This window comes from Prinia subflava, chromosome 2, assembly GCF_021018805.1.
Source record: "Prinia subflava isolate CZ2003 ecotype Zambia chromosome 2, Cam_Psub_1.2, whole genome shotgun sequence".
In the NCBI taxonomy this organism is placed as follows: Eukaryota; Metazoa; Chordata; class Aves; order Passeriformes; family Cisticolidae; genus Prinia; species Prinia subflava.
The window spans coordinates 102807779-102831660 of NC_086248.1; the positions used below are offsets into that span (position 1 = coordinate 102807779).

General features: G+C 48.2%; 2 protein-coding genes across 12 annotated transcripts; one reads left to right on the forward strand and one right to left on the reverse strand.

Annotated features, from left to right (window-relative positions):
* Nucleotides 1-149: 149 nt before the first annotated feature.
* On the forward strand, nt 150-9612 carry LOC134547413 (uncharacterized). Of its 10 annotated transcripts, none has more exons than XR_010079464.1 (9): nt 150-697; nt 848-1063; nt 1205-1385; nt 1531-4737; nt 5262-5504; nt 5771-5943; nt 6201-6318; nt 7341-7731; nt 7942-9612. XR_010079464.1 is itself a non-coding variant. In XM_063391311.1 (8 exons), exons 1-8 carry the CDS (start codon nt 480-482, stop codon nt 7599-7601), a joined length of 4617 nt encoding a protein of 1538 aa, XP_063247381.1. In that variant the 5' UTR covers nt 150-479; the 3' UTR covers nt 7602-9612. The 10 variants fall into 10 exon arrangements, 6 of the variants coding, with proteins under 6 accessions (XP_063247381.1, XP_063247379.1, XP_063247383.1 ...); XR_010079465.1 differs by having other exon boundaries at nt 8041-9612; XR_010079466.1 differs by having other exon boundaries at nt 8078-9612.
* ZC3H6 (zinc finger CCCH-type containing 6) lies at nt 9290-22604 on the reverse strand. 2 transcript variants are annotated; one of them, XM_063391317.1, is made up of 12 exons: nt 22466-22604; nt 18377-18557; nt 17967-18092; nt 17139-17394; nt 16799-16920; nt 16594-16710; nt 15528-15641; nt 14885-14992; nt 14157-14410; nt 13195-13697; nt 12570-12809; nt 9290-11708 (listed from the first exon to the last, which is right to left on the reverse strand). In XM_063391317.1, the coding sequence occupies exons 3-12, from the start codon at nt 18039-18041 to the stop codon at nt 10207-10209; spliced, it is 3291 nt and encodes a 1096-aa protein (XP_063247387.1). In that variant the 5' UTR covers nt 18042-18092; nt 18377-18557; nt 22466-22604; the 3' UTR covers nt 9290-10206. The 2 variants fall into 2 exon arrangements, with proteins under 2 accessions (XP_063247387.1, XP_063247386.1); XM_063391316.1 differs by lacking the exon at nt 22466-22604 and adding an exon at nt 22178-22316.
* Nucleotides 22605-23882: the final 1278 nt, after the last annotated feature.

Below are 23882 nucleotides of genomic sequence, written 5' to 3' on the forward strand. Positions count from 1 at the left end.
TATTCCCTAAGGGGGATTTCTTCAGGAGCTAACTGAAAAGATGGCCGTGCTTGATGCCGAGGGAACGGGATCCCAGCTTAGTGCTGGCGGTGGGATCTGTGTCAGGGATCCTTATCCTCAAGGTCATTTGTGTCACTTTGCGAGTTTCCGGGGAATTACCTCACCTGTAACGCAGGAGAGCTGAAGCTCTGATTCCCGGGAGGTGGGCTACACTTTCCTGGGACTATTCCACACTAATCAGGTAATCAGGAGAAGGCTCGCCTGTGTCCTGCCCCCGTGTCCTGAGCGCACATTTGAGTTGTTCAAAAACGCCCCTGGAAGGAGTGAGCCCTGTGCGGGGAAAACTGGGATATTCCTCCCTGATCCCTCCCCTGCGCACCCGAGCTGAGGGAATCCCATAGCCCTGAACAACGAGTCGAACCACAGCTCCCGGCGTGCCCCGCGGCCCGGAACGCCACCTCCCCGCGCCCCTTATCTCCATGGCGACGCTGGCGCATCCCGGCGCCGCTCCCATGGGAACGTCCCGCATGGCGTCCCGAGAACCGCGGGAACTGTGGAAGAAAGACCTCGGGCTCCCCACGGCTCCGCTGTCCCGGGTCCCTCCCTGTGAGGGAATGCCGGCTCTGCAGTGCCGGAAAGACCCTGTGATGATCCTCCGGGAAAGGAAATCCCGGCTCCGGTATCCCAGGAATCCCAGGTTAGTGACCTGGTTTCAGGACTGAGCGAAACTAGAGCCGGGAGCGCTTCCCAAGCCAGGAACTGCCATCCCAATCCAGGCTCGCTGGGAAAACCGGGAACTGTTCTACACTGGATCCCAATTAACCCAAGGGGTTTTCCCTTTTTCCAGGCAGGACATCATGAAGCCTTTTTCTCTCTCTGAGCTCGGGCTCCCAACAGAAAACAAAGCCATCCGGGCAATTCTCTGCCCCATGGCTATGGAGCTTTGCCACCTCCTGCTCGCCCTGGAACGGGAAGATGGGATTTGTCCAGCCTTTCCTAATTTGGGGGAAAAGGCGGGAAAATTAGCCAAAGCTATGGAAGAACTCACTGTTGTGGCAAGGAGGTGAGGTGGATGGGAATCTCCCAGGTGGATTTGGGGGCTGGGAAGAGATGGAAAAGGTGGCAGGGAGTGTGCACCTCCTGGAGAGGTGGGATTGGGAGTGGGGAATAGACAGGAGTGCTGAGCCCAGTCTTTCCATTCCAGGCTGTCCGAGGATTCTAGTGAGGAAGGGAACATGGAGAGGTGTTCCATGGGTGAATCCCTGCTCCAGGCTGGGAGGGATGTAGTGCTTGCTGCATTCCAGCTCCAGGAGCATCCCGACAGCCGTTGGCACCAAGAGCACCTGGCAGTGGCTGCCAAGAGGAGCCTGATAGAGACAGCAAAGGTGAGGAGGACACTAGGAAGGGACATGAGCAGGGGTAAGCTCTAGCAGATCCATGGAGCAAACCACACCTCCTCACCCCTCCAGGGATGAAACGAGAATGGAAATTCCTGACCTGAGTGGTTTTTCTGCCTTGTTTCCTGGTTAGATCCTTCAGCTGGAAGATGCAGCAGGGATGAGGAGGATCACTGGCGCTGCCAGCTGGCTTCTGGAATGCCTGAGTGCGCTGCAGGATGCCTGGGACGCTCCAGGGCTGCTGGCTGCATTCCAGGCCTTTTCTGAGGCCGTGCTCCTGCTGAGCCGCCTAACAGCCAAGCGCCTCCAGGAACTTGGATATTGTCCTGGAAGGAAGAGCTTGGCCCAGACCCTGCAGCTGCTCCACAAGTGTGTTCCACTCATCCACACAGCCAAGCACAGTGCCCTGACACATTCCAGGGATCGCCAAGCTAACCTCTCTCAAGATTCTGTTTTCCAGCTGACAGAGAGGACCATCAGGGAGCTCCTCTCCCTGCTCCTGGAGCCACAGGACAGGAGTGGGATCTTCTCCCAACAGGTGAGCAGCCTCCAGGCTCTCCTCTCCCACCCCGACCCCCTGCGCCTCTCTGAGGGTGCATTCAGCTCACACTTGGAAGCAGTCATTCTCCATGGAATGCTGCTGGCAGAGACATCCAGTCTGGATCTGCAGCTGGAGCTGTTGGAATGTTGCTGGGTCCTGCTACAGCTGAGGAGGAGCATCTGTAGCTACATAAGCCAGAGGGAGGAACAGCCAGGACAGAGCCAGGGAGAAGACAGACTGGAGTGGGAATGTCACAGCTTGAGGGAGGAGCTGGAAAATCTGGACCAGGCAGTGCTCAGGGCCACGCTGTGCCAAATCCTGGATGGCTTCTTCGAGGAGAAGGAGCCCCTGAGGCAGCTGGTTGAAGGTGTCCTTAGCCTTGCCCATTCAGGATGTTTTCCAGCAGAACCAGGAGGAATTTTGAGGGAGCTCCAGCCCCTCATTGCTGCCTTCTTCGCTCAGGCCCAGCGGATGCTCAAAGCAGCTGATCTGGTCCTGGCCAGGTGTGCCAAGGCCCAAACTGCCCGGGAAATCCAGGAGGGCATGGAGCACCTGCAGAGCCTGCTGGCGAGCCTCCCTTCCCTGCTCACAAAAACAAGAGGGAATATCAAAGAGCAGCTCCAGGCCCTGTGCTGTGCCTGGGCCAGAGCCACTGACAGCCTCCTGCACTGCTTTGAGGAGACCATCGGCATGAGACAATTCCTTGAGTCATCTATCCAAGAGCTGGCCAAGCACAAGGAATGGTGTGAAGCGGCGCTGGAATGCCGGGATCCTGAGGGATTCTCTTGGCACTCTGCTTGCCTCACGGGCTGGGCGCGCTGGGTGGTTGGAGCCACCACCCGGCATGTGGATAGGGCCACAGATCCCATCTTCAGGAATGGTTTGCTGGTGTGGGCGGAGCAATTGGCCAAATCCATACTGGAGCTGGGAGCAGTCATGGCCCTCATTCCAGGAAGGTTTTCCTGCCTCCAAAGCTGGGATGCCTTTTCCCAGGCAGCCAGCTCCCTGATGGACTCTGCTCTCCGTGTCCAAACTGGGCTGGATGGATCCAACCACCCAGAGATCCTCAGCCCGCTCCGTGAGCAAGTGCGGAGCACCAAGGTGGAAAAGGGGCTGGAGCTCAGCCTGTCTCACACTGGGATACGAACTAGTACAGATGAGGCAGGATTCCAAGGAGATATCCAAAGTAATCCATCTTCACCACCAGCTAACTTCTATCCCCTATGGAAAGGGGATACACACCCTGTCATTACAGCTCTCCTGGAAGCATCCAAAACCAGTGACATGGACACTGTCCATGCTGCTTGCTCTGTCCTGCTAGAGCTCTCCAATGCCTGTGTGGAAGCAGCACGGGAAGCGCTCCCCATCGCTGAGCCCCCTCAGCTCCAGGTGCTGGAGCAGCACCAGGATATCACAGCACTGACCCCACGGATCATCAGCCTGGCCATGGAAATGCCCCCTGGGCAGCTCCCTGCTCCAAGCAGGCTTCTCCAAATGGTGCTTAGGCTCTTGGGAAGGATCGAGGAGACTCGGGAATGCCTGGCAGCTGTGGCAGGCTCATGGAATGGTCTCGCCCAGCAAGTGCTTGGATTTATCCTGTCAGGTGACTCTCCAAGGGGGAAGCAGGCTTTGGACGAGACCCTGCTGGGTTTAGCAGGAGCAGTGCAGTTGGCGGGAGACATTGCAAGCACAGCCTGCAGTAAGGAAAATCCCTGTCCCTCCTATGTCCAGGAGAGCTTTCGGCAGCTCCAAGCCAAGTTTTCCCGTGCTCAGCTGAACACCAAAGTGTTCCTGGAGAAGGCAGCATCCTTCAGGGAAGCCTGTGGGATGGAAAAGGCCATCCTGGAGCTGCACGGAGTCCAATGGGCCAATGGCATGCGTGTCCTGCTGGATGCCATGGATCACTTTGTGGGTAGGGATGTCCTGTTCCTGAGGGAGCTGAGCAGAACCGTGAAGAACAAGGTTGGCCCACGGAGCCTCCTGGCTGCTGTGGCTGAGAATTCCCTCAGGTTGCAGGAGGCTGCCCGGCTCTCCTACTTATCCTGCCGTGGAGACCATGGTGCCAGAGAAATCCTGGTGCTCCAGGAGGAGATCCAGATGCTCATGGAAGCGCTGCTGGATGTGTCTAACACCCTCCTGCTCTCCCCACTGCCTAATGCCAGCTTGGTCATCCGCTTTGAGCTCCTGCGGAGGGACGTGGCCCTCAGGGCCAAGGCATTGTTGCTCCACATGGAAAGGGTCAACACAGAACAGCTGCAGCTCATCCAAGATGTGGCTGGAGCAGCTCTGTCCAACCTCACCCAAGGGGAGAGGGAAAGGAGTAAAGAAGGTTTTGAGGAGAAGGCAAATCAGCTCATGGCTGATGTCCAGTGGGTCAGAAACACCCTCTGGGATGTTCTGGAGGCTGGTGCTCAACTTACATCGCAGCCTAGTCTGCTGTCCGTGGCTGACCACCTCTTGCTCCTCACGGCTGATGTGGTGGAAAGCACCCGGCGGCACTTCGGGAGCCACCAGGACACTGGGGATCCCTGCCAGGATACTGGGGATCCTCACCTGGACAGCCTGGTGTGGTACTGGTCAGCCAAGGCACACTACCTAGTCATACAGCTCCGCGTTATCCATGGAATTGACAGGGACATCCTGCGGCGCCTCACAGAATGCCTGCAGTGGGAATGCTTCTCAAGATCACCCAACAGCACAGCTGGACTCTCCCCAGCCCCAGAGCCCGCTGAGGCAGCAGGAATTCATCCATGCAGGAGTAGAGGAGCAAGTGCAGCCATGCAGGAAGTGGGTGAGCTGGTATGGGAGCTCTTTTCCCTGGCAGGGTGTTGGTCAGAGCTGTCCGTCATTCTTGGTGCTCCCAGCATGGAGCAGGAATGTGAGGGATGCTGGCAGGGCCTCTGGAGGTCAGCAGGCTGACCCTGGGCCACCTGGGCAGCTCAGGTTGCTGGCAGCCCTGGATTCCTGGATATCCGATCTGTCAGGCACTCCTACATCCATCCCTATCCACCACTTCGGAGGCAGGGGCGCTGTAGCACTCTCCCTCACCTCCACACATTCCCTCTAGGAATACCAGCAACTCCATTCGCATGGGTGTCAGGAGCTGGAAAAAGCTTTGGCACAGACCCTCAGCAAAGTGCTTTAGAGCTCTAATTGTGCTGGGAATCAATTGCAAATTGTCAGCTTGCAGGACACCCTAATCCCATTTGGAGATGGCTCCAAGGGCTTTGGATTTAGGGAGAAGGGCTGGTGGGAAGGTAGAGTGGACCCAGCAGGGGGTGGGCAGCTTTCCCACCAACTTTACTCACCAAAATCTCCTTTAGAAACACCCAGGTAGAGGAGACCACTTGGCATTGCTATGTCCACACATTCCAGGCTTGGAATCTGTTCCGTTACTGTCTCAACAACACCAGGATAGCCCTTCCAGCCTCTCACCTGCAAAGCAGGAGAGAGGAAACTGTGACAAGTGGCAGAGTGGCTCCAGCAAGGCGTCCCAGGTGACCCAGGACATGGCCACGAGGATGCTCCACATGGCTCAGTTCCTGCGGAGGAAGGGCCCCATTGCGGTAAGCAGCATTTCATCCCTCCCATTTTCCCTTAAGATCATGCCAGCTCCATCCCAAATTCCTGTGTCACCCAGCTTTTGGGAATGGCACCAGCTCTATTTAAACAAAATACCCCAAATTCCTTACTCCTGGCTGGATGTGAGCTTGGCATCCTCTCCCTTCCTCAGGATGTATCTGATGAATTCTCCTGGACCCTACCCTGTCCTGCTGTAAAAGCTTTTTCCCCAGGACTCTGCCCAGTCCCATTGATTTTTATCCCATTCCAGAGCAAGGAGCAGTTTGTTGCCTGTGCCAGGCAAATGGTTTCTGATGGACAGGTGGTTGTTAAGTTTGGGAACATCCTTGCCAAGCACTGCCTGGACCAGAGATGCGCCACAGAGCTGCTCCGTGCTGCTGAGCACACCCAATCCATCAGCAGTCAGCTTGGCATTGTGGCCAGGTGAGCGGCCAGCAGCTGGGATCACCTCTTGCAAGGGATCCAAGAGGGCTCCCTTCTCGAAGGAATGCGGGTGGTGGTCCCCAGAGGTCCTAGGGGAGGTGGGTATTGTCCAAGAGTTAAGGAACAATTTGGAGGTCTCCCATCCCTCCATGGGTTTCCCTGCTGTGATGGCGCAGGGGACAAGCTGGGTTTGGAATAACAACACTGTCAGGATATCCAATGTCCTTCCCATAAAATCCTTTGGAATGTCTTTGAAGGGTGAAAGCAGTGACTGGGGAGAGCAAGGCCTCCTCTGAACTGCTGCTGAGCAACATGCAGAACCTCATCCAAGCAGTCCAGCATGTCCTGAGGGCAGCCGAGGCAGCGTGTGTCAAAGTGAGTCCATCATGGAATCAGTCCCAGAATTATTTGGGTGGGAATCAGTTGCTCCAAGCCCCATCCAACCTGGCTTTGAGCAGTTCCAGGGATGGGTCAGCTACAGCTTCTCTGTGCCAGGGCCTCTGTACCCTCACAGGGAAGGGTTTCTCCCTAACAGTGAAGGCTGATAGCAGCAATTCCATGCTGTGGGAGCTTCTCATCCAGGTTCTTCTATGGGAGCTGGGATCTGGTGGCTGTGGGACTCCAGCTGGATCAAATATTCCTCCTGGAATACTTTTATTTTGTGCCTTCCTGTCTCATGTCCAAAGGTCACCCTGCATCATCCCAAGCATTGACTGTCTTTGAAGTCACCTTTACCTGCTCCATCCCCCACTTTATTTTTGGGTCATAGAGCACCTTTTATTTGGAATTAGTCCATGCTATCTTCTTTATTCCCAAAAGCCAAATTCCCAAGAGTTTCCCGTGCAGCTGCAATCAACAGCCACCTGATCTTACTGTAATGTCTGTGAGAGCCAATTTTTCCTGAAAACAACTGGAAAACAAGTGCAAACACCACCAGCCTCTTCCTGAGGCAGCATTTCCACCTGAATCCTATCATCCCCTATAATTCTACTGCTTTTCCTGGGATCAGCATCTTTTTGAAGGAAACAGATTTTTTAGAATCCCATTTGCTGAACAATCAGCCTCAAGGGTGACAAAGCTCCTCCTGTGCTTAATTAAATTTAATACTTCCTCTATTTGCCCATTTTTTAGTTTGCTGATGCCAGCCTGGATTAATTAATTAATTAATTTTGACTATCCTAGATCCCAAAGTCCTTTATGACCTGGAATTTTCCCTTTGGAAAATTCCCTGCTTATCAACAAACTGCCCTCCTTTCCTCTCCCTGTATGAAGCTTTTGAAGCATTTTAAAGCATTTTAAAGCATTAAGAGCCATGTGGATCTCGCACACACTGGCACATCCACACTTTTCCATAATTTAGGATGCACAGGGATATATTAAATTCCTTTGTCCAACAGGGTTTGGGACAACCCTCAGCAGACCCTGAAGAAGAACAAGTTGCTGCTTTCTGCCAGCAGTGGAAGAAAAACCTGACACAGCACAGAGCCAAGGAGGCTTTAAATTCTGACCGGGATGAATTGGGGCTCCGGAAAACTCGAGGGGCAAAGGCTGAGCCCACCTTGATGTCTCTGGTGCAAGAGCAACCCCCTCAGAGCAGGAATATCCCAAAGCATCCCAGTCCTAGAAAAGGATATACAGTTATGGACAGACACTTGTAAATCCAGAGAGGGGCTCCTGATGGCACTGGAAGCACAGAATACTTTCCAGTGTGAAGGATTCATGCTGGAGCATTTCATCGTGGCAGGAAAATCTCGAAACAGGCTCCATGGGGAGGCCAGGAATCTTATGGTGAGTGATTTACCCCCAGATGGTGAGATGGGATTGACAGGGCTTTGGAGAATCTGATCCAGTGGGAGGTGTCAGAGGTGTCCCTTGCCCATGGCAGGGGTTGGAATGGGATGAGTTTAAGGTCCCTTCCTACCCAAACTATGCCAGGATTCTGTGATCCAGAGATGCTCAGGTTTTCTGCTTTCAACCTTTCCTCCTTCACATATCCAGGAATACAGCAGTGGGGAGCACTTTGTCTCACCTGCTGCCCCTGAGCCTGCAGATTTCTTCCCAAAATCCCACTTAGCCCCAGAATGCTCTCTTATCCAGAGTGAACATTGAATCCCCAAGATCACCTACTTCACAGCTTCCAGAGTATCCCAGACTGGTGACACTGCAGCTCCTGTATCCTGGCTCTCACATTCATCCTTCCCAACCTCACGATTACAATTTGGAAGTTCTGCAGGAGAGGTGGAAAGGAGCTTCCCCTGTGGAATACAATCCAACACCACAGCAGATCACAACTGGCTTCATGGCGGCTGCAGCCCATTCCAGCCCACCCTGGTGTCCCACCTGCATCCCAACCACTTTCCCCACACCAGGAATTCCATTACTTGTGTGGTAGCAAGGAATCTCCTCCTTAATTCCAAAGAAAAGCAGCAGCAAGCGCACTGGAGACTCTGGGAAGCTATCTGCAACAGATAAAGCAGGGAGCAGAGGTGGATGGAAGAGTGAAGCAGCTGGAAAGAAGGAAGGAAGGAATTACACATGGAGACAATAGGCTGTGAGGACCCACAGACCTTTGTATCTGCATCCTATTTCCACACTATTTTTCCCTGCAGGCTTGGTTTTTTGAGGAAAACCTTAACCAGCCAAACCAGTGAGCAGATGAAGAAATAAAGGACTACTAATAAAGAACTAATGGATTACTCCAAAATAACAACCCAGTTCCCTGTCTATTCTCTACTTTTCCAACACAAAAGAAATCATAAAATTAATGGAATTCATGCTCTGGCAAATCAGGAAGGCAAACTGAAACTGCGATTGCCTTTGGAGATGCCTCCTCTGCCATGCAGGAGTCACTGGCTTCCCTTGGCTCATCCATGCAAGGTAAAACCTCAGAATTTGGGATAAACACTCTGCTGTCCCACTAGAAATACCACTTGGTCAACAAACAAGAGGAAAAGGTTCAAGGCCATCACTTGGCCAAGGGAAAAACAAGAGGAAGAAGTCCACCAAGGAAGAAACTTAAAGCAATGTTCCAAAGGGGTGGGAAGCAGATGATTGATTGAGCAGCCAGCACATTTTTAGAGGAAAGGCAGCTGGCTAGGAATGACTGCATTTCCTCTGGAGAAAAAGCAACCCCAAAGGCAGGACAAGAGGTCTGGAGGGCAGTTGTGCTCTCCCATGCAAAACCTGGGGAATTCAAGACATGCAGGATGTTCCATGATAGAAAAGGGCAACTCTCTTCATGAGACCTCGGGATCAGGTACAAGGTTATGTTAAAACCCCAAAAAGCCCGGCTTTAGTCCCCCTCATCCCAGCTACTACTGTATGCACATGGAGTCGACACCAGGCATTAACTGTACCCTTTTTAATTGTTTTGTTAAAAATGTCATCGAGACACCATGAATACAAGTACTGCAGTTACAGCCATACAAAAAAAGCAATACAAATTAAGCAGCTGAATACAAAAATACGTTGAAATACATGAACACCACAATGGAACTTGGAGCACTAAATCCCAATTGTGTAGGCGTGGAAAAAAATTAAATAAAAACCTTTTTTTTTTCGTATTAGACAATGTAGTTTTCTCCACTTTGAACAGTTACTTTTGCTAGTTATGTACTTCACAATTTCTTCTATGTACAGCATAGAATAAAATACTTTTAAAAGATATGACATTTTTCATCCTCAATATGTGATATAGTCTCTTTTACACTAATCTTGACTGCAGGAATAAAAACTGTCCGTGTCTTACATCAACTCATTGGAAAAGGAGGAGTGATGCTTTCCTTTGAATTCATTTCCATGGGGTTTTCCATCAGTTCAGGGGTTTGGCAGTCCTGGAATGGCATCTCTCCTGGGAATTCATGTACATAATATTGCTTGGATCTATACAAATGTGGCAATTGGATCTAAGTGGTGGTTGGGAAAAAGGCAGCTCACACATATACAGCTCTGGGAATTTTCCATGACTTATTTACAATGAAAGTGCTTTTCTCAGCTCTAACACGATCCGGGGGGATTGGTTTCCTTTCTACAGGTCAATTATTAATCTCCCTGAAATTGGAAAGAAAAAAGATTCTCTAGAAAATACCACAGCTTTGCAAACACTCGAGCATACTGGAGAACTGCATGTGGTTCGGAGATTAGCAGCTGAAAAGTGGTGGGAATTATAATTTAAAAATAAATAAAGCCAAAAGAGGTAACCCAGGTACAAAACAGCAGAGAACTGCAATATCCACAACAGTAAAAAGACTCCAAAGCCATCTGCTAACAAAATGGGGAAGCGGTTGGATCAAAAGTCTTGAAAACATCTTTTAAGGATTTATCATCTGACTCCCCGTTGGGATCACTCTCTGGGGCCTGTGTCACCTGTCCGGGCTGCCTCACCTGCCTGGGGTCGCTGTACTGCGGCCGGATTAATCCCGACAGAGCCTGGATTGGGAGATTATGGACGGCAGGAGCAGCGCTGGAGTGTTTAGCCTGAGATTTACTGGTACTGTTTGCCTTGTCTGAAGCAGCTTCTGCTGATCCTTCTGTGAGTTTTTCCGTGTTCGAGGCAACCTTCTGCTGGGACGCATCTTCCACAAGACTTGGCTCATTCTTACTGGAATTTTTCAAAATACTTTTTTTCTGGTTCTCTCCGTTCTCTCCCGAACTGGCTGGAGCCGTGTCCAAGGATGTGCTGTGATCCCTGGGATCATACAAACTGATCCCGCTCAGGATGGAGCCGGGAGATCCCAGCCTAACACCGCTGGACGATAATTTGGGCGCATAAGGAGGCAGAGCATCGGGGTCGGATTTCAGAGTCGAAGCTTCAGAGGGCTGGGATGAGCTGGCAGCAGCTCTGGCAAGGCGGGGGTCAAACTTGGGAGGGTGGGAATCCTTCCCGACTACATGGTGAGCGTCTGCACTTGACAGTCTGTGGAGTCTGGGATCAACGTTCTTTTGCAAGCGAGGATCTCCCAGTTTGCTGGAGCTACTGGCATGGGAATCTGTGGATGGATCCAAGTAACCACCCCGGCCTGTAAGGCTGTTTTTGGCCTTGGCAGCAAGCCGGGGATCGGCTGGCATCGCATTGGGGTGCGGATCGTTCTTCAAATTCCGCAGTTTATTCAGTCTCTGGTCGGCAATGAGCGGAGGGAGAGGTAAATTGATGGAAGAGACAGGGTCAGGTTTAGGTAGAGGGATTGGGAGCAAGTCCTCAGGGGCCCACACAATGTGCTTGGCAAAGTTGGGTTTCATCAGGGTCACATCCATCTTAATGTGGCTGAACTGCCGCAGCTGGGAGCGGGGATCCCGTAATGTGACGCCCGGCAAAGGTTCCAAGGGAATGAGGAAAGCTCGTTCCCTCAGCTCCCTCTCTGAGTCCTCCTCATCATCATCCAGCCCTTTCTGCTTGACCTTCACTCCAGTGTGGGCGTGGTGCAAATCCAGCTTGGCCCCGGCGAGGGAGGAGCCAGAATGGCCACCCTCAGTGACCTTGTGCATCCGCGGATCGCGGGCCAGCCGGGGATCCAGGGACGCCGACTCCGAAGGCTTCCTGGGATTGGGCCTCGGAGAGGCCCGGAGTCTCGGGTCAGCAGCCTGAGGCCCCACACCTTTGTCTTTTGCCAGCCTCGGATCCGTAGGCATCCCAAGCATGTGCTGCTCTGTGGAATGTTGTTGCCGATTCCTAAAGTTTTCACTTTGTTTCTTTAAGGTTTTGAGGATTGATTTAACACTGCTCCCCTCTTCCTCCTCACTACTGGAATACCAGTTGACATTGTCATCTAAAAATCAAAGAAATGCCACAAGATTTAGATCATTGCAGAAAAAAACCCTAAGAGAATTCAACATTACCTAATGCGAAACTTCTCAGTAAAGTCAAACTGGAAAGATCTGATATTAAATCACTCCCTGTGTCATAAAAATCACAACCTCAAATGACCAAAATCCATTTATTCAAAGAAATGCCATAACAAAAAAAAAATCTGGAGGTAGTGGAGATAGAATGCGACACAGCTTGGCAGTGTCTCCATATTGATCAATATTAATTTGGGAAAATAACCTGCTTTCAAACAATCCTTATCAATACTAGTAAAAAAATCCTATCTAAAATCTGAGTCTTGATGGGAGAAGGAAAAGTAAAATGTTCCCTTGGAGTGGTTCTTTAATCTAGGTAAATTATGAATTTACTGCCTTACTTAATCCAAATCCCAAAGTTTGCGGGAGAGGTTAAGATTCAGGAAGGGAAGAAATTACAATATTTTATTTTAAAGGATATCAGAGAAGGAAAAATGCAGCTCTAAAGGAAATATATCAAGAGTGCAACTGAAGAAACAGGATCAAGGATGCAGTTCCAGTCCTAGCAGCAATAAACAACCCCTCTGGTCCAACAAGGGATTTTCCCAAGTAATTATCAACCAAAGGATATTTCAGAAGTGCAACTAGATCCAAAAATTATTCATGGGAGCTAGGATGGACTGAGCCTACACCAGAATCCTAGAACAAGCTGGGAAGAAGAGCTGAAAATACTGCTGCTTGGACATTCCCAAGAACTGTGAACAGTGACATGACGCAAGTCAACATCAACCGATTTGCTGACTACAGCCATTAAAGTACAATGAGAATTCCAACAAAATCCTGCTCACCTTCATCTTTGCTCATGGCCCTCTGGCCCTGGCTGCTGGCAGAGTCCCCATCCCGTTGGTGCTTCTGGCTGAGCCTCACATACAGGGCCTTCTGCATGGCTGGCAGGAAATCAGGCACATTGATGCCCTGGTTGTGGCCCATGTGGCCACCCATGCAGTCTGACTCGCTCCCGCCCGGATGCGACTCCGAAGCCATGAGGTGAGCCTGGTGATCCGTAAATTCTCCGTGCCATGCTCCATCTGCAGGACAAAACTCCATTTAGCAGTTATCCTAGAGAAATGTTGACAGCTACAAACATGGAATCATGGAATGGACTGTGTTGGAAAGGAGCTTAAAGGATATCGAGTTCCATCCCATGGGACGACACCTTCCCCTATGCCAGGCTGTTCCAAGCCACATCCAACCTCACCTGGAACACTTTCAAGGATGGGCCAGCCACAGCATCTCTGGGAAAACTCTGTCAGGGCCTCCCCACCCTCACAGGGAAGGATTTCTCCCCAGTATCTCATTTCAACCTAAGACATAACATGACTTCACAACTGACCAGCACCAGCTGAGAAAGCCAGAACACGGAAGACATTCCACGAAGTTTCTATTCAAAATTCATCCCGCAGATGTCCTTACCTCCAGAATTATTGGCTGGCTGGAAGTTGTGTACAGCTTGGTGGGAATAATAGTTGTCGTAGAAGTCGGCTGCATTCTGCATGGGCTCGTACTCCCCGGGCATCTGCTGGTACTGCGGCCCCGGGGGACAGTGATTGTCCCTTGGCATGTTCACCATGTGTCCCTGCACTCCGGGGGAATTGTAGGATCCTCCCATCCCTGGCTGGGTGAGGGGTGGCCCACCCTGCTGCCCCTGCATGGGCATTCCAGTCTGGTTCTGTGGGCCCATGTATCCTGGGGGAACGCCCTGCATGGGGGGGCTCTGCGGCATTCCCGGCCCTTGGGGGCCTCCGCAGGGATGATGCCCAGGTGAACCCGGGTGCATCGGGGGCCCGTTGTGTCCTTGGGACATGCCAGGACCTGGCCCTGGACTCGAGCCCGGGTTGTACATGTGCTGGGAATGTGGGTCATTGCCCTGGAATGGCGGTCGTGGGGGTGATGCACTGTTGTAGAAGGTTGGTGGCCTGGAAGCAGAAGAAAATCAAGGAAATCAAATTTTGGATGTACAAACACTAACAGCTGGCTCTCTTCACCCGCTCCCACTCTTATTATTTGACCTAACATTGGATAAAATTCCCAAAGGAGCATTATTTTCTAACTACACCCATTCTACATTCCTTAACTTGGCCAAAAGCACTTTTTATTCCAATATTTGCTCATTTCCATCAGTTTTGTCCATGAAAAAAACAACTACAAAAAGAATGGAGCAGGAAATGAACTGCTCCACCTGGAGATGGAGATGCCAAACCAAGAGTGAACTTCTGGAAGGGCAGGCCTACGTTCCTTTCTATGGAAAACATGAAATAATCCTGGTATCAACTATTTGGAGATCCTTAACTTAGCCCAGAATCATGACAGGAACAATGATTAAAGATTAAATTATGAATAATCAGGAGAGTTCTCCCCAGAATTCCAACACCTACTTCTTCCCAATTTTGTGTGCCAAATCCACAGTGGGCTTCACAACAATTTCAAAAAGAGATGGAATTTTCTTATAATCTCCCGAAGGATCTTGGTAATTTTCCATGTCGGACTCAGAGAAGTGATATTGCTCTGGGGGGGTTGGCAGGAGTCCAACCCCTGGTGGGGGTTTGGGAAGAGGAACAATGCCCCGCTTCCGGAGTTCCTCCAGCTCCTTCTCGTCTTCATTTTGGGGTTCCTCCTCATTATTCAAAACCTGGAACAAAGCCATGTGGCAAACATTCCATCAATTTTCCAGTATTCCAATTCAATTTAGACTTGTGCCTTTTATTGAAATATTATTTCCATATTTAAATGAACAGCTTTCCTCTTATCTGCTACAATACTGCTGGATGTTGGCATCCAACTCAAAGGAATTCTAAACCCATTTTTGAGAGTTGTTTTCCAGAACACCAAATCCCAGCCAAGAAAATACTTCTCCATTTCAGGAATGAACAATTTCCCACAAGTCCACTTCCTTCAAACAGGAGTGAAAGGAGTTATTCCAAGATTCCTCATGTTTTTAGTGTTGGATTCACACTCCTTTAAGGCCTGGTGGGCAATGACTGGAGAGGGAATATCCCAATACACCAGAGCTCAGAATTTCCCAGAGCACATAGGAAAGCCTCCTCCATTCCTCCCCCACTCTGAATGCAGCAATCCCAATATTCATAATATCCAGATCGCTCACCTTATCCAACAACTCCTTGGTTTCTGCAGTCAGGGGCGCATGAGAGAATTTGCATTTATCTCCTTGATAACACTTTGCTCCTGTGTGGTAGAACTTGCAGGGGAATTCATGTGAGGAAAGAATTAAGGATTCCTAACAGTTTGGGAAGGTTGTAAAATCCAGCTAGCAGCTATCCCTCAATTCTTCATCAGGAATTCATCTTTATGGTAGGAATTCTGGAAGCGAATTCTGGAAGCTCATAAACAACTTATCTCTTACTTCCATTTAAAATTCTCCTAAAAATCACACTTCAGTGGCCTTCAGATTTCATTTTCCAAATGTGATTAAAATGGGAAAGGTCTCAATTCCAGAGGAAAACACCAAAATAATAACAAAGAGGAACAGATCAGGGGTTTAAAAGTGTAGATAAATGTATTGAAAATTCCAGGAATCTTATTTTTGAAAATGTTACAAATCAGTAATATTATATTTACTTTTTCCTCTGAAGTATTTGAGAAAAAGAATCTTGTAATTAATCTACACAGTAGGTGGTAGAGTCTCTTAAAAATACAGTCACCTTTAGAAATCATTTGTATCAAAATAAATAGAAATAAAATAATAGAAATTAACATTTCAGGTGAACTTGGAAGTACTTTTAAAGGATATTGTGCAAATAAATGCAGTTCTCTCCTTTGGTGCAGTAACCCTGGATGTAAAACTTACAGATTTCCTTTTTCTTTTCAATCTCTGCATCATGATCGAATTTACACTGTTCTCCCTATAAATAAATTGAAAAATAAAACATGCAAAACCCACGATCCATCTGAAATGCTGAGTAATTTAATTCCATAGTAAAAAGAACATCCTTCTCAGCTGAATTTAAAATTTTCATCTTTACTAACACTGAATTCCATTATAAGCAATAAAAACTGTAAATAAGGGAGGTCTGGACATAGAGAAAATTATTGGATTGGAATTCAAAGGAACAGATGGAATGGTGACAGAAAACAATCTCTGTTCTCTGCCTCCACCTAGGAATCTGCATTAAAAAGGCATTGAAATAATATTTTACTGAATTACTTTCATATATTCTGTTATTTTTTAGGATTATTATTTTGCTGGATTGGGGTTTGGGTATTTTTTAGGATTTGTTTTCCTGAAAAAGACACTGAGTGCTCTTTCAGTTCCTTCTAAAACTGAAGGTGGCAGCAAATAGTCACCTGAGCCAAAGGTTCAGATGACTTTAAAGACAGCAAACAACACAACATTTCCAATCATTTTCACTTTTATTTCTACCATGTGGGTAAGAAACAGAAAATTCCATCGCTAAATCCCAAGGAACCAAATAAAAATGAGAAGAATTCAGTGGCTGAGTTTTCTAACAATCTCACTTTTTAAAGTTTAGCACCACAAAGCAATTCCTTCAAAGCTCCCAAATCAACAGGAAATAATTTAATATGTTCAGGAATTGTTGCCGATTTAGAGATTACAGACTTGTGAGATATGATGTCATTAATACATTATCCTTCTCAGGGTAAGTTTAGGATGTTTTTATTGAATATATTAATAAAAATCTATTTTTATTACAATTTAGTTCAAAATGTGTAATAGAAAGGGATAATTTTTCACAAATAATTCCATCAGAATTCCTCAGCACATCAAAAATCAAAACACTGAGTTTCAACACCCAAGTTTGATAAAAACTTATTTTAAAAAAGAATTAAATTTACCTTAATGCACCTCCCTTCAAGGAAATATTTACAGATCTGTTTGCCCTTGTGCTCCACTGTGTGCTGGTTAATGAACTCCTGGCTCATATTAACCCATTTCTTTACTGGTTTGCCATCCTGAAAAAAAGAAATCCACATTTTATCAGCTCCTTTTTGGAACACTGGTGATACAGACATTGGGGATAAGGACTGGAAGTGCAGGTACCTCATGGAAGCCATCCGATCCTTTATTGCCACCTCTGCCCCTCCCACGATCTTTGCGCTTCAGCTTCTTTTGCATTCCACGTCCTCTTCCAACGTTGTAGTTGTTCCCTCGTTGGGAAATGCCTGGAAAACAGGGATAACCTCTTAAAAGGATCACAGAAATTAAGTTCTCTCAGAAATGGTTCTCTCATGGCATCAAAGAGTGACAAATGGATTTAATCCTTCTCTTTCTGCTGTTGGAGATGTTATTTCTGGCCAGCCAGAATACCCCAGGAAAACAATCGCCGGCAGCTTCCCTCATCGAGGTCTCCATCCCAAAATGCCACCGAAACTTCCCTTACCTTTCTGAATCCCTTTCATGCCCTGTTTCTTCACTGGTTCCTTCGGGAATGGAGGCCCCAAATCTCCACTGGAAGTCTCTTTAGCTTGTCTGTATTGTTTGAGCTGGTCAGCAAAATCCTCATCCTTTTCCTCCTCATTGTAATTGCCAAAGTTTTCATCACTGTAGTGACTGTAGTTGTCATATTCCTTACTTTTGACATTTTTTTTATGCTGTATTTTCTGGGAACTCATGTAATTCCCTGACATGTGTCCATGCTGTAAGGAAAGAGATTACATTAGGAGGCAATTCCATGTTTCCACACCCCATCCCTTTAAACTGCTCTAAAAATCCATTTCTGGGGCTATTTTATCATTACCAGATTTGCCCCCAAAAAAATCAATAATACAGGAAAAATCAGTTATTCAGGAAAAATTAATAATTTTAATTCTTTGGCTGAAAAAAGCCAAGAAAATTGAGCTCCCAAAAAGCAGAATCAACTTCAGATATTGAAAAGCAGCTTTTCAAGAGTTCATTTCTTTGAATCCAGCCTGAATCCAGTCTAAATCCAGTTCAGGCAATAAATATATTCCTTAGTAATAAAGATTCCTTAATTTCTGTTGCCTGATGGAGGAAAAATTGGTAACAGGCTTATTTGCTACCACAGATCCTGCTTTACATCTGGGAATCTCCTCAGGGATATGAGAACTGGATGAGCTTCCAGAAATCCAGGAGAACAGGGACTGGGATGGAGCCAGACTTCCAACTGTCCAACTATAAACACTTTATATTTGTATTTTTGAAATGTCAGCTCAATAAAGATATGAGGAATGAGTTTCAAACTTCCTACCTGACTGAAGGAGGAATCATAATCCCTGTAGGAAGAGCTGCTGCTTTTTTTGTGGGGCCTCTCCGTGCGCTCCATATCAGAGTCATGGCTGTAGTCAGAACTGTCATCGCTGGAAGGGGAGTTATGCTGGAAAACAGAACAAAAAAGCTGGGAATTTTGAGGGAATCATCTTCTTTCCATAAATATAATGAGCACAAAAGTGACAAATTTACATTTTGCATCTTATCCTAAAAACTCGCAAATCCCTCTGGTTCAGATTCCAAAACCTGGGCTTAACTCTGAATAGTCAAGACCAGTTTAAGTCGCACTGGTAATAAAACTGTTTTCATTCCTTTGTCAATTCCTTGGATTCTTATCCTGGACAGCCACGAATCAAATCAGCATTTCCAAAATGTTAGTTTTTTCCTAACCTTATGCTTATCCCGTCTTCTCCTTTTGGATTTTTTCTTTTCCTTCTCTTTTTTGCGTTTTTTCCGGGACTTCCGGTGGCCTTTCTCATTTTTCTGTTTATCATCCCCTTTTGAACTGTGTTCCTTCACATCCTCATAGGCTGCATCATCTATTTCCCCATCTTCCAGCTCTCCATCTTCCCTGGAAGAGAGAAACCAGAAAGACAATAAAATTGCATGTTATTATCCATCTCATCTGTCACTGGAAAAAACAATTAAGAAGTACAAAGCAATCCCAAGCTGTGATTTTTGGGATAAATGGATATAACAGGGAGAAGAAATGACTGCTGTATGACCTGGAATTTCTTGGAATTACATTAATGAAACAAAACTGGAACATTAATATCCCTGAAACACCTGCAGCTATCCAAAAAATCCAATTATGATTTGACATTATGAGTTAAACTCATTCCCTCAAGGATCAATTAAAATATCTCCTTCCATAAAATACCTACTGAAAATGTTCCTCAGGAACAAAGCTGTTCCCATGTCCCAGTTCCTCTGGGAATTACACTCATGGATTTCCATTTTTGGGATGCATCCAGGACTGGAATAACTTTCCAGATAAACCAATCTCAGTAATACAATCCCTTGGATTGCATAGCAGAGGGAAGATTTAAAAAGTCCTCTAATCCCTAAATTCTTTCCACAACATCCTAGCATTTTCCAAGGACTGAGCTTCAAGAATGTAAAAAAAGAGGGAGGGGGGGAAAAGAAAAAGAAGGAAAAAAGAAAACCACAAGAACTGGATAAATATGGATTGAAAAGATAATGATCAAAAATACCATTTCTAGGAAAATAAGTTATTTTTCAAGGAAATGCCAAGGCAGGAATTCTCTTCTGGTTTAGCTGCTTTTATTCCCATTTAAATCACAATCTGGAGCTGTGCACTAGGAAGGGAGAGAAGAACCTCCCTTTTATGAGTTCCCTCCCTCTCCCACAATATCCAGATACTTAGGAGCTTGATGACTATGTGAAAACAATCCCAGAAAACATCCCCACTGTCTGAGTTCCTAGAGCATCTCCCAAACAAACCAGAAAGGCACAGAAGCCAAATGATCTTCCAGGGGAAAGCAACCTGATGAAATCCCTGGGCAGTTCCACAAATCTCTGGGAAGGCAGAATCAAAACAAACCAATTCTGGTATTTTAATTTCATTTCTAACCTTCAAACCTGGATTTTAGCTCCCCTTCCTTGTCCTTATTTCAGGTCATCCTTAAAAATAGAATTCCTTATGCCCAAAGAAGATTTATTCCAGAAGCTCCTTAAATCCAAGATCAAAATCCAGGATCCATTTTCTGAAATATTCAGGGAATCTTTACCCTCAAATATTATTGAAGTCTTTACATTTTCATTCCCCATCATTTCATTTTAAAATCATTTTATTTTATGTTAAAATTCCCTGAGGGCTAAAATTCCCAAATTTTGACACCAAGGTGCTGCTTAAGAAATTAGAAATTAAGAAGGAAAGTAACTCCAAACAACAGAGAATTTTCACTGGGAAAATCAAATAAAAGCAGAGGATGGCTGGGATCAGTAAAAAGTGTAAGTAAATTAATTCCAAGCTACTTTCTGGGAAATCTGGCATTGATTTGTGTGTAAATAAACTTGCCTCCAACTTCTTCCTTACCCTGCCATGGGTACCCACATAGAACCAAGAAATCCTCACAAAATTCTTGCATGAAAAATCTTTCCAGGACCCCTATGCTGGAAGGCTCAGACCCTTCATCATGAAAATAATGTCAACAACAGGAATTGACTAAAACTAATTCATTAATTAAAAACATCCCTGTCTTGAGGAATCTGCATTAAAACAACCTTCCAACTTGGAATAAAAGTGTGGCCAGACACATTTTTTTAATTTTTTTTTTTTAACTAAGTAATTTCTTTATCATTCAACAGATCAGCTCAAACCAAACTATTAACAGAATTCCTGCTGTACAAATTTATCGGGAATTGTGAGGTTCCCAGTATGGGTGTTCCCTGCAGTGAACTGGTTTTACTGGTCCTACATTTGCACACCTGATATAATACAAAAACTTGGGACCTTTTTTGCCGTGAATGAACTTATTTTACAGAACTGAAGTTTTAGAAAAAATACAAGTTATGATCTCCCAGGTCCTGTGTATTGTTGCTCTTCACCTCATAAATTGAAACATTATAACACAACACTTGTAAATTAAAATTAATTGGGTTGTTAGGCAGCACTTATTGGCTCTATTTCACAATTACCAGTGTCACAACTGGTTGTACTGGTGGGAACAGCTGGTGAGAGGATGAAAACTCTTAAGCTGGAAAAACTCTGCTCCCAGCACTACCCAGAGTCACTCCAACTTGTCCCCAACGATTTGAGAACTCCAGATATTTTCAATCCCTGAAACAGTGAAAAGCCACAGCCTGATTGCAGGAACTCCACAGCAGAGCTCTGCCCCAGCTCCAGAGACCCCAGCAGATTCCTGGTGTGCACTCGGCTTGGAAAATAGAGCATGACAACTTCCACGCTTCCCAAGGACAAGCAAGAAGGGGAAAACAAGAACCAGGAGGCTCTGGGCTCTGCCTTGAACTTGCACTAAACTCCAGGCCCATTTTAGGGATCACTTCCTGAGAAAAACCAGGAAGCAGAAAACAAGCACCAGTAGCTCTTGGCTCTACCCTGACCCTTGTACTAAATCCCAGGAGCATTTCCCAAGGACAAGCAGAAAGGGGCAAACAAGAACCAGCAGCTCTGTGTTCTGCCCTGACCCTTGCACTCAACCCCAGGAGCATTTTGGGACTACTTCCTAATTTATAACACAGAACTCGGGACTCTTTTCTCCAGCGAGGAAATAGTTTTGCATTTACCTACAAGCCTTTTTTCTTTTTTTTCCTGTCTGTTTGTTTGGGTTTTCTCCCAGTGTTTTCCAGTCCTCTGAAATACCACAAAGGGTTGTGGAGCTGTGAGGGGGAGACCAAACTCTGGGAATCCCAAAACCCGGGCATTTTTAACTCCTGCAGCTGTGTCAGGAATGCTCAGGGTAGATGGAGGCTCAAGCACTGGTAACTGCCACTCTGGCATAGTATTTTTAGAACTAGTTAGGAAGGCCAGGGCTGCCTGGAGAAAGGATTTGAATTTCCAGCAGCTGCAGGAGAGAAAAGGAGGGAGGGAAGGAGGGAGGGAGCAACAGAAGTCCTTTGACCAGGAACAGGACTCTGGCTTTCTGCGCATGGGGATTGAGAGGTGGCAAAGATAACGTCAGTAAGACCTTAATCTGCATGAAAAAGATCCAGTTAAATGTGTAAGGTGGAATCTGGCAAGAAAATGACGTTAAATATGGCTCTAGTGAGAGATTGTGGTATCAACAAAAACAGCCAAAAATAAAAACCCGCCCAACTCGGAGCACCCTTTCCTGCCTGAGACAGAGAACAATGGTGACATTCAATAGACACTCCCTGGAAAGTGCAATTTATGGAAAGAATGGCAAATAGCCCCCCTTCTCAGCTAGAATAAATCAATGAAGATGTAAAAACGCATGCACTCCAAAAGGAAAAATTAAAACCTTGCTACAAAAAATGCACTTTTAATGCAGTGACACCCCCCTCCCCTCCTTGCATTCCCCACCACCCCGCTCCAGCCTGAAGGTGACCTGCCCCCCAAAAACATCGTTAACCCCCTCAGGCACATTAACAGAGCATCATCATCATCAGCATCAGCATCATTACCAGCATCACCCCACTAAGTACCACCATTATGAGAAGCGGAGAGAGAGAAGAATGTTACTCGACCTTTCGTCCCCTGCATGTTGCCTGTCAGAGTCGGGCATGTTTGGGTCAAGAACTGGGTTTGGGGGTTTGGAGAACAAGCTTTCAAAGGCCATTGTGCCTGGCTGTGGTGTGGTGAGGAGGAGGAGGAGAAGGGAGGTGGAGGAAGGCAGGGCCCCGCCGCTGCCCGCGGAGCGGAGCGGCGGGAGGAGGCGGCGGCGGCGGCGACGCGCACGGCCGCGCTGGGGGCGGCTCGGTGAGGAGGAGGGCCGGGCCCCTCAGTGAGGAGAGATGATGAAGGTTTGCACTCACGGTTACTTAGTGAGACACTAACGGGCACTCAGCGCCCGGGCCCGGCCGCCCCGCGCGGGCGCTGCGGGGAGGCGGTGGCGGCGGCGGCGGCTCGAGCGGCAGCCCCGGGGCACAGGAGAGCGGGAGGACACACACACGGGGGGAGGGAGGTGCTGCTGGCCGGAGATGGCGGCCCTAATTCTTCCTTACAAACATGGCGCCCGCGCGAGGCACTCGCACAAAATGGCGGCGGCGGCTGAGGGAGGAGGAGGAGGAGAACGGCGGCGGCAGCAGCGGCGGCAGCGGCCCCCGGCGCTTTGCCCGCACACGCTCGCTCAGCGCCCGCGGCCCGCACGCGGCGGCGCCGCCGCCGCCACAGCGTCTTCCGCGCCCGCCGGGGCCGCGATGTCGCCGCGTCCCCTCACGCCGCTGCTGCCCGCCGCGCTCCTCCTCCTCCTCCTCCGCCGCGGCCCTGGGCCCGCCCCCCGCTGGCCGCCATTGGCCGCGGTAGCGGCGTTTCGCGCGCTCATTGGCCTCTAGCCACGCCCGTCAAATCTCGCTGTGACGTCACGCGCGGGCCCCGCCCTCCTCCGCTTCCCCTCGACCGCAGCCGCCGCCGTGCGCGCGCGAAGGGGGCGGGGCCGCGCGGCGCGTAGTGTCACGTGCCCCCTGCTCATCACGTGATGGCGGCGTACCCCGGGAATGGTGGGGGAAAAGGGGGGAGAAGAGAGGGAAAGGGGGAAAAGGGCGGCGGCTTCCGCCTGACGAAAACCGGGACGGGCACCGGGAGCGGGCCTCTCATTCCGCTGCTGCGTCATGGCCGCCGCTCTGCTCTCCTCACGCACTCTGGGCAGCGCCTCCTTGCGGCGGGTGTGTGTGAGGGGAACCGGCCCGTGCGTCATTAATTAGTGACACTCGTAATTCGTAATTCAACAAGAGTGTGTGACCCCAGGGCGGGACAAAAGCGGTCCCCGGAGTCGCTGTCAGGGACAGGGCGTGGCACAAACCGGAATAAAGTGGTTCAAAGACAGTCATTTAATAAAAATGTGGTGGGCGAAGGGAAGATGTGTCGTGTCAGTCACCTCAATGACGTTTCATCAAACGTTCCCGGGAAAAGTTACATTTTTTTCCTTTTCCAGGCTGTCTCCCTGCTTCTCGGGGCTTTTCAGGACATGGGACTTGGCTTTTTCCAGTGCTAGCGATCGAACAAAGTTGATAAAAACAAGGCGGAACTCTCGCATGGGTTCCCATGGGATTCCAAGTGGGAGGAACCTCAGATCTTTAAGGGAAGAATTGTCTCTCTTAGGCCTCACACACCTGAGCAAGACAAACCAAGGGTCCAGATCATCAGGGAAATCTGGTAAACCGAAGAAAAAGGCTAGAAAACAGCATTCCTACAGCTCCGGGACTGAATATGCTCCAGGGATGGGGTGGTGGT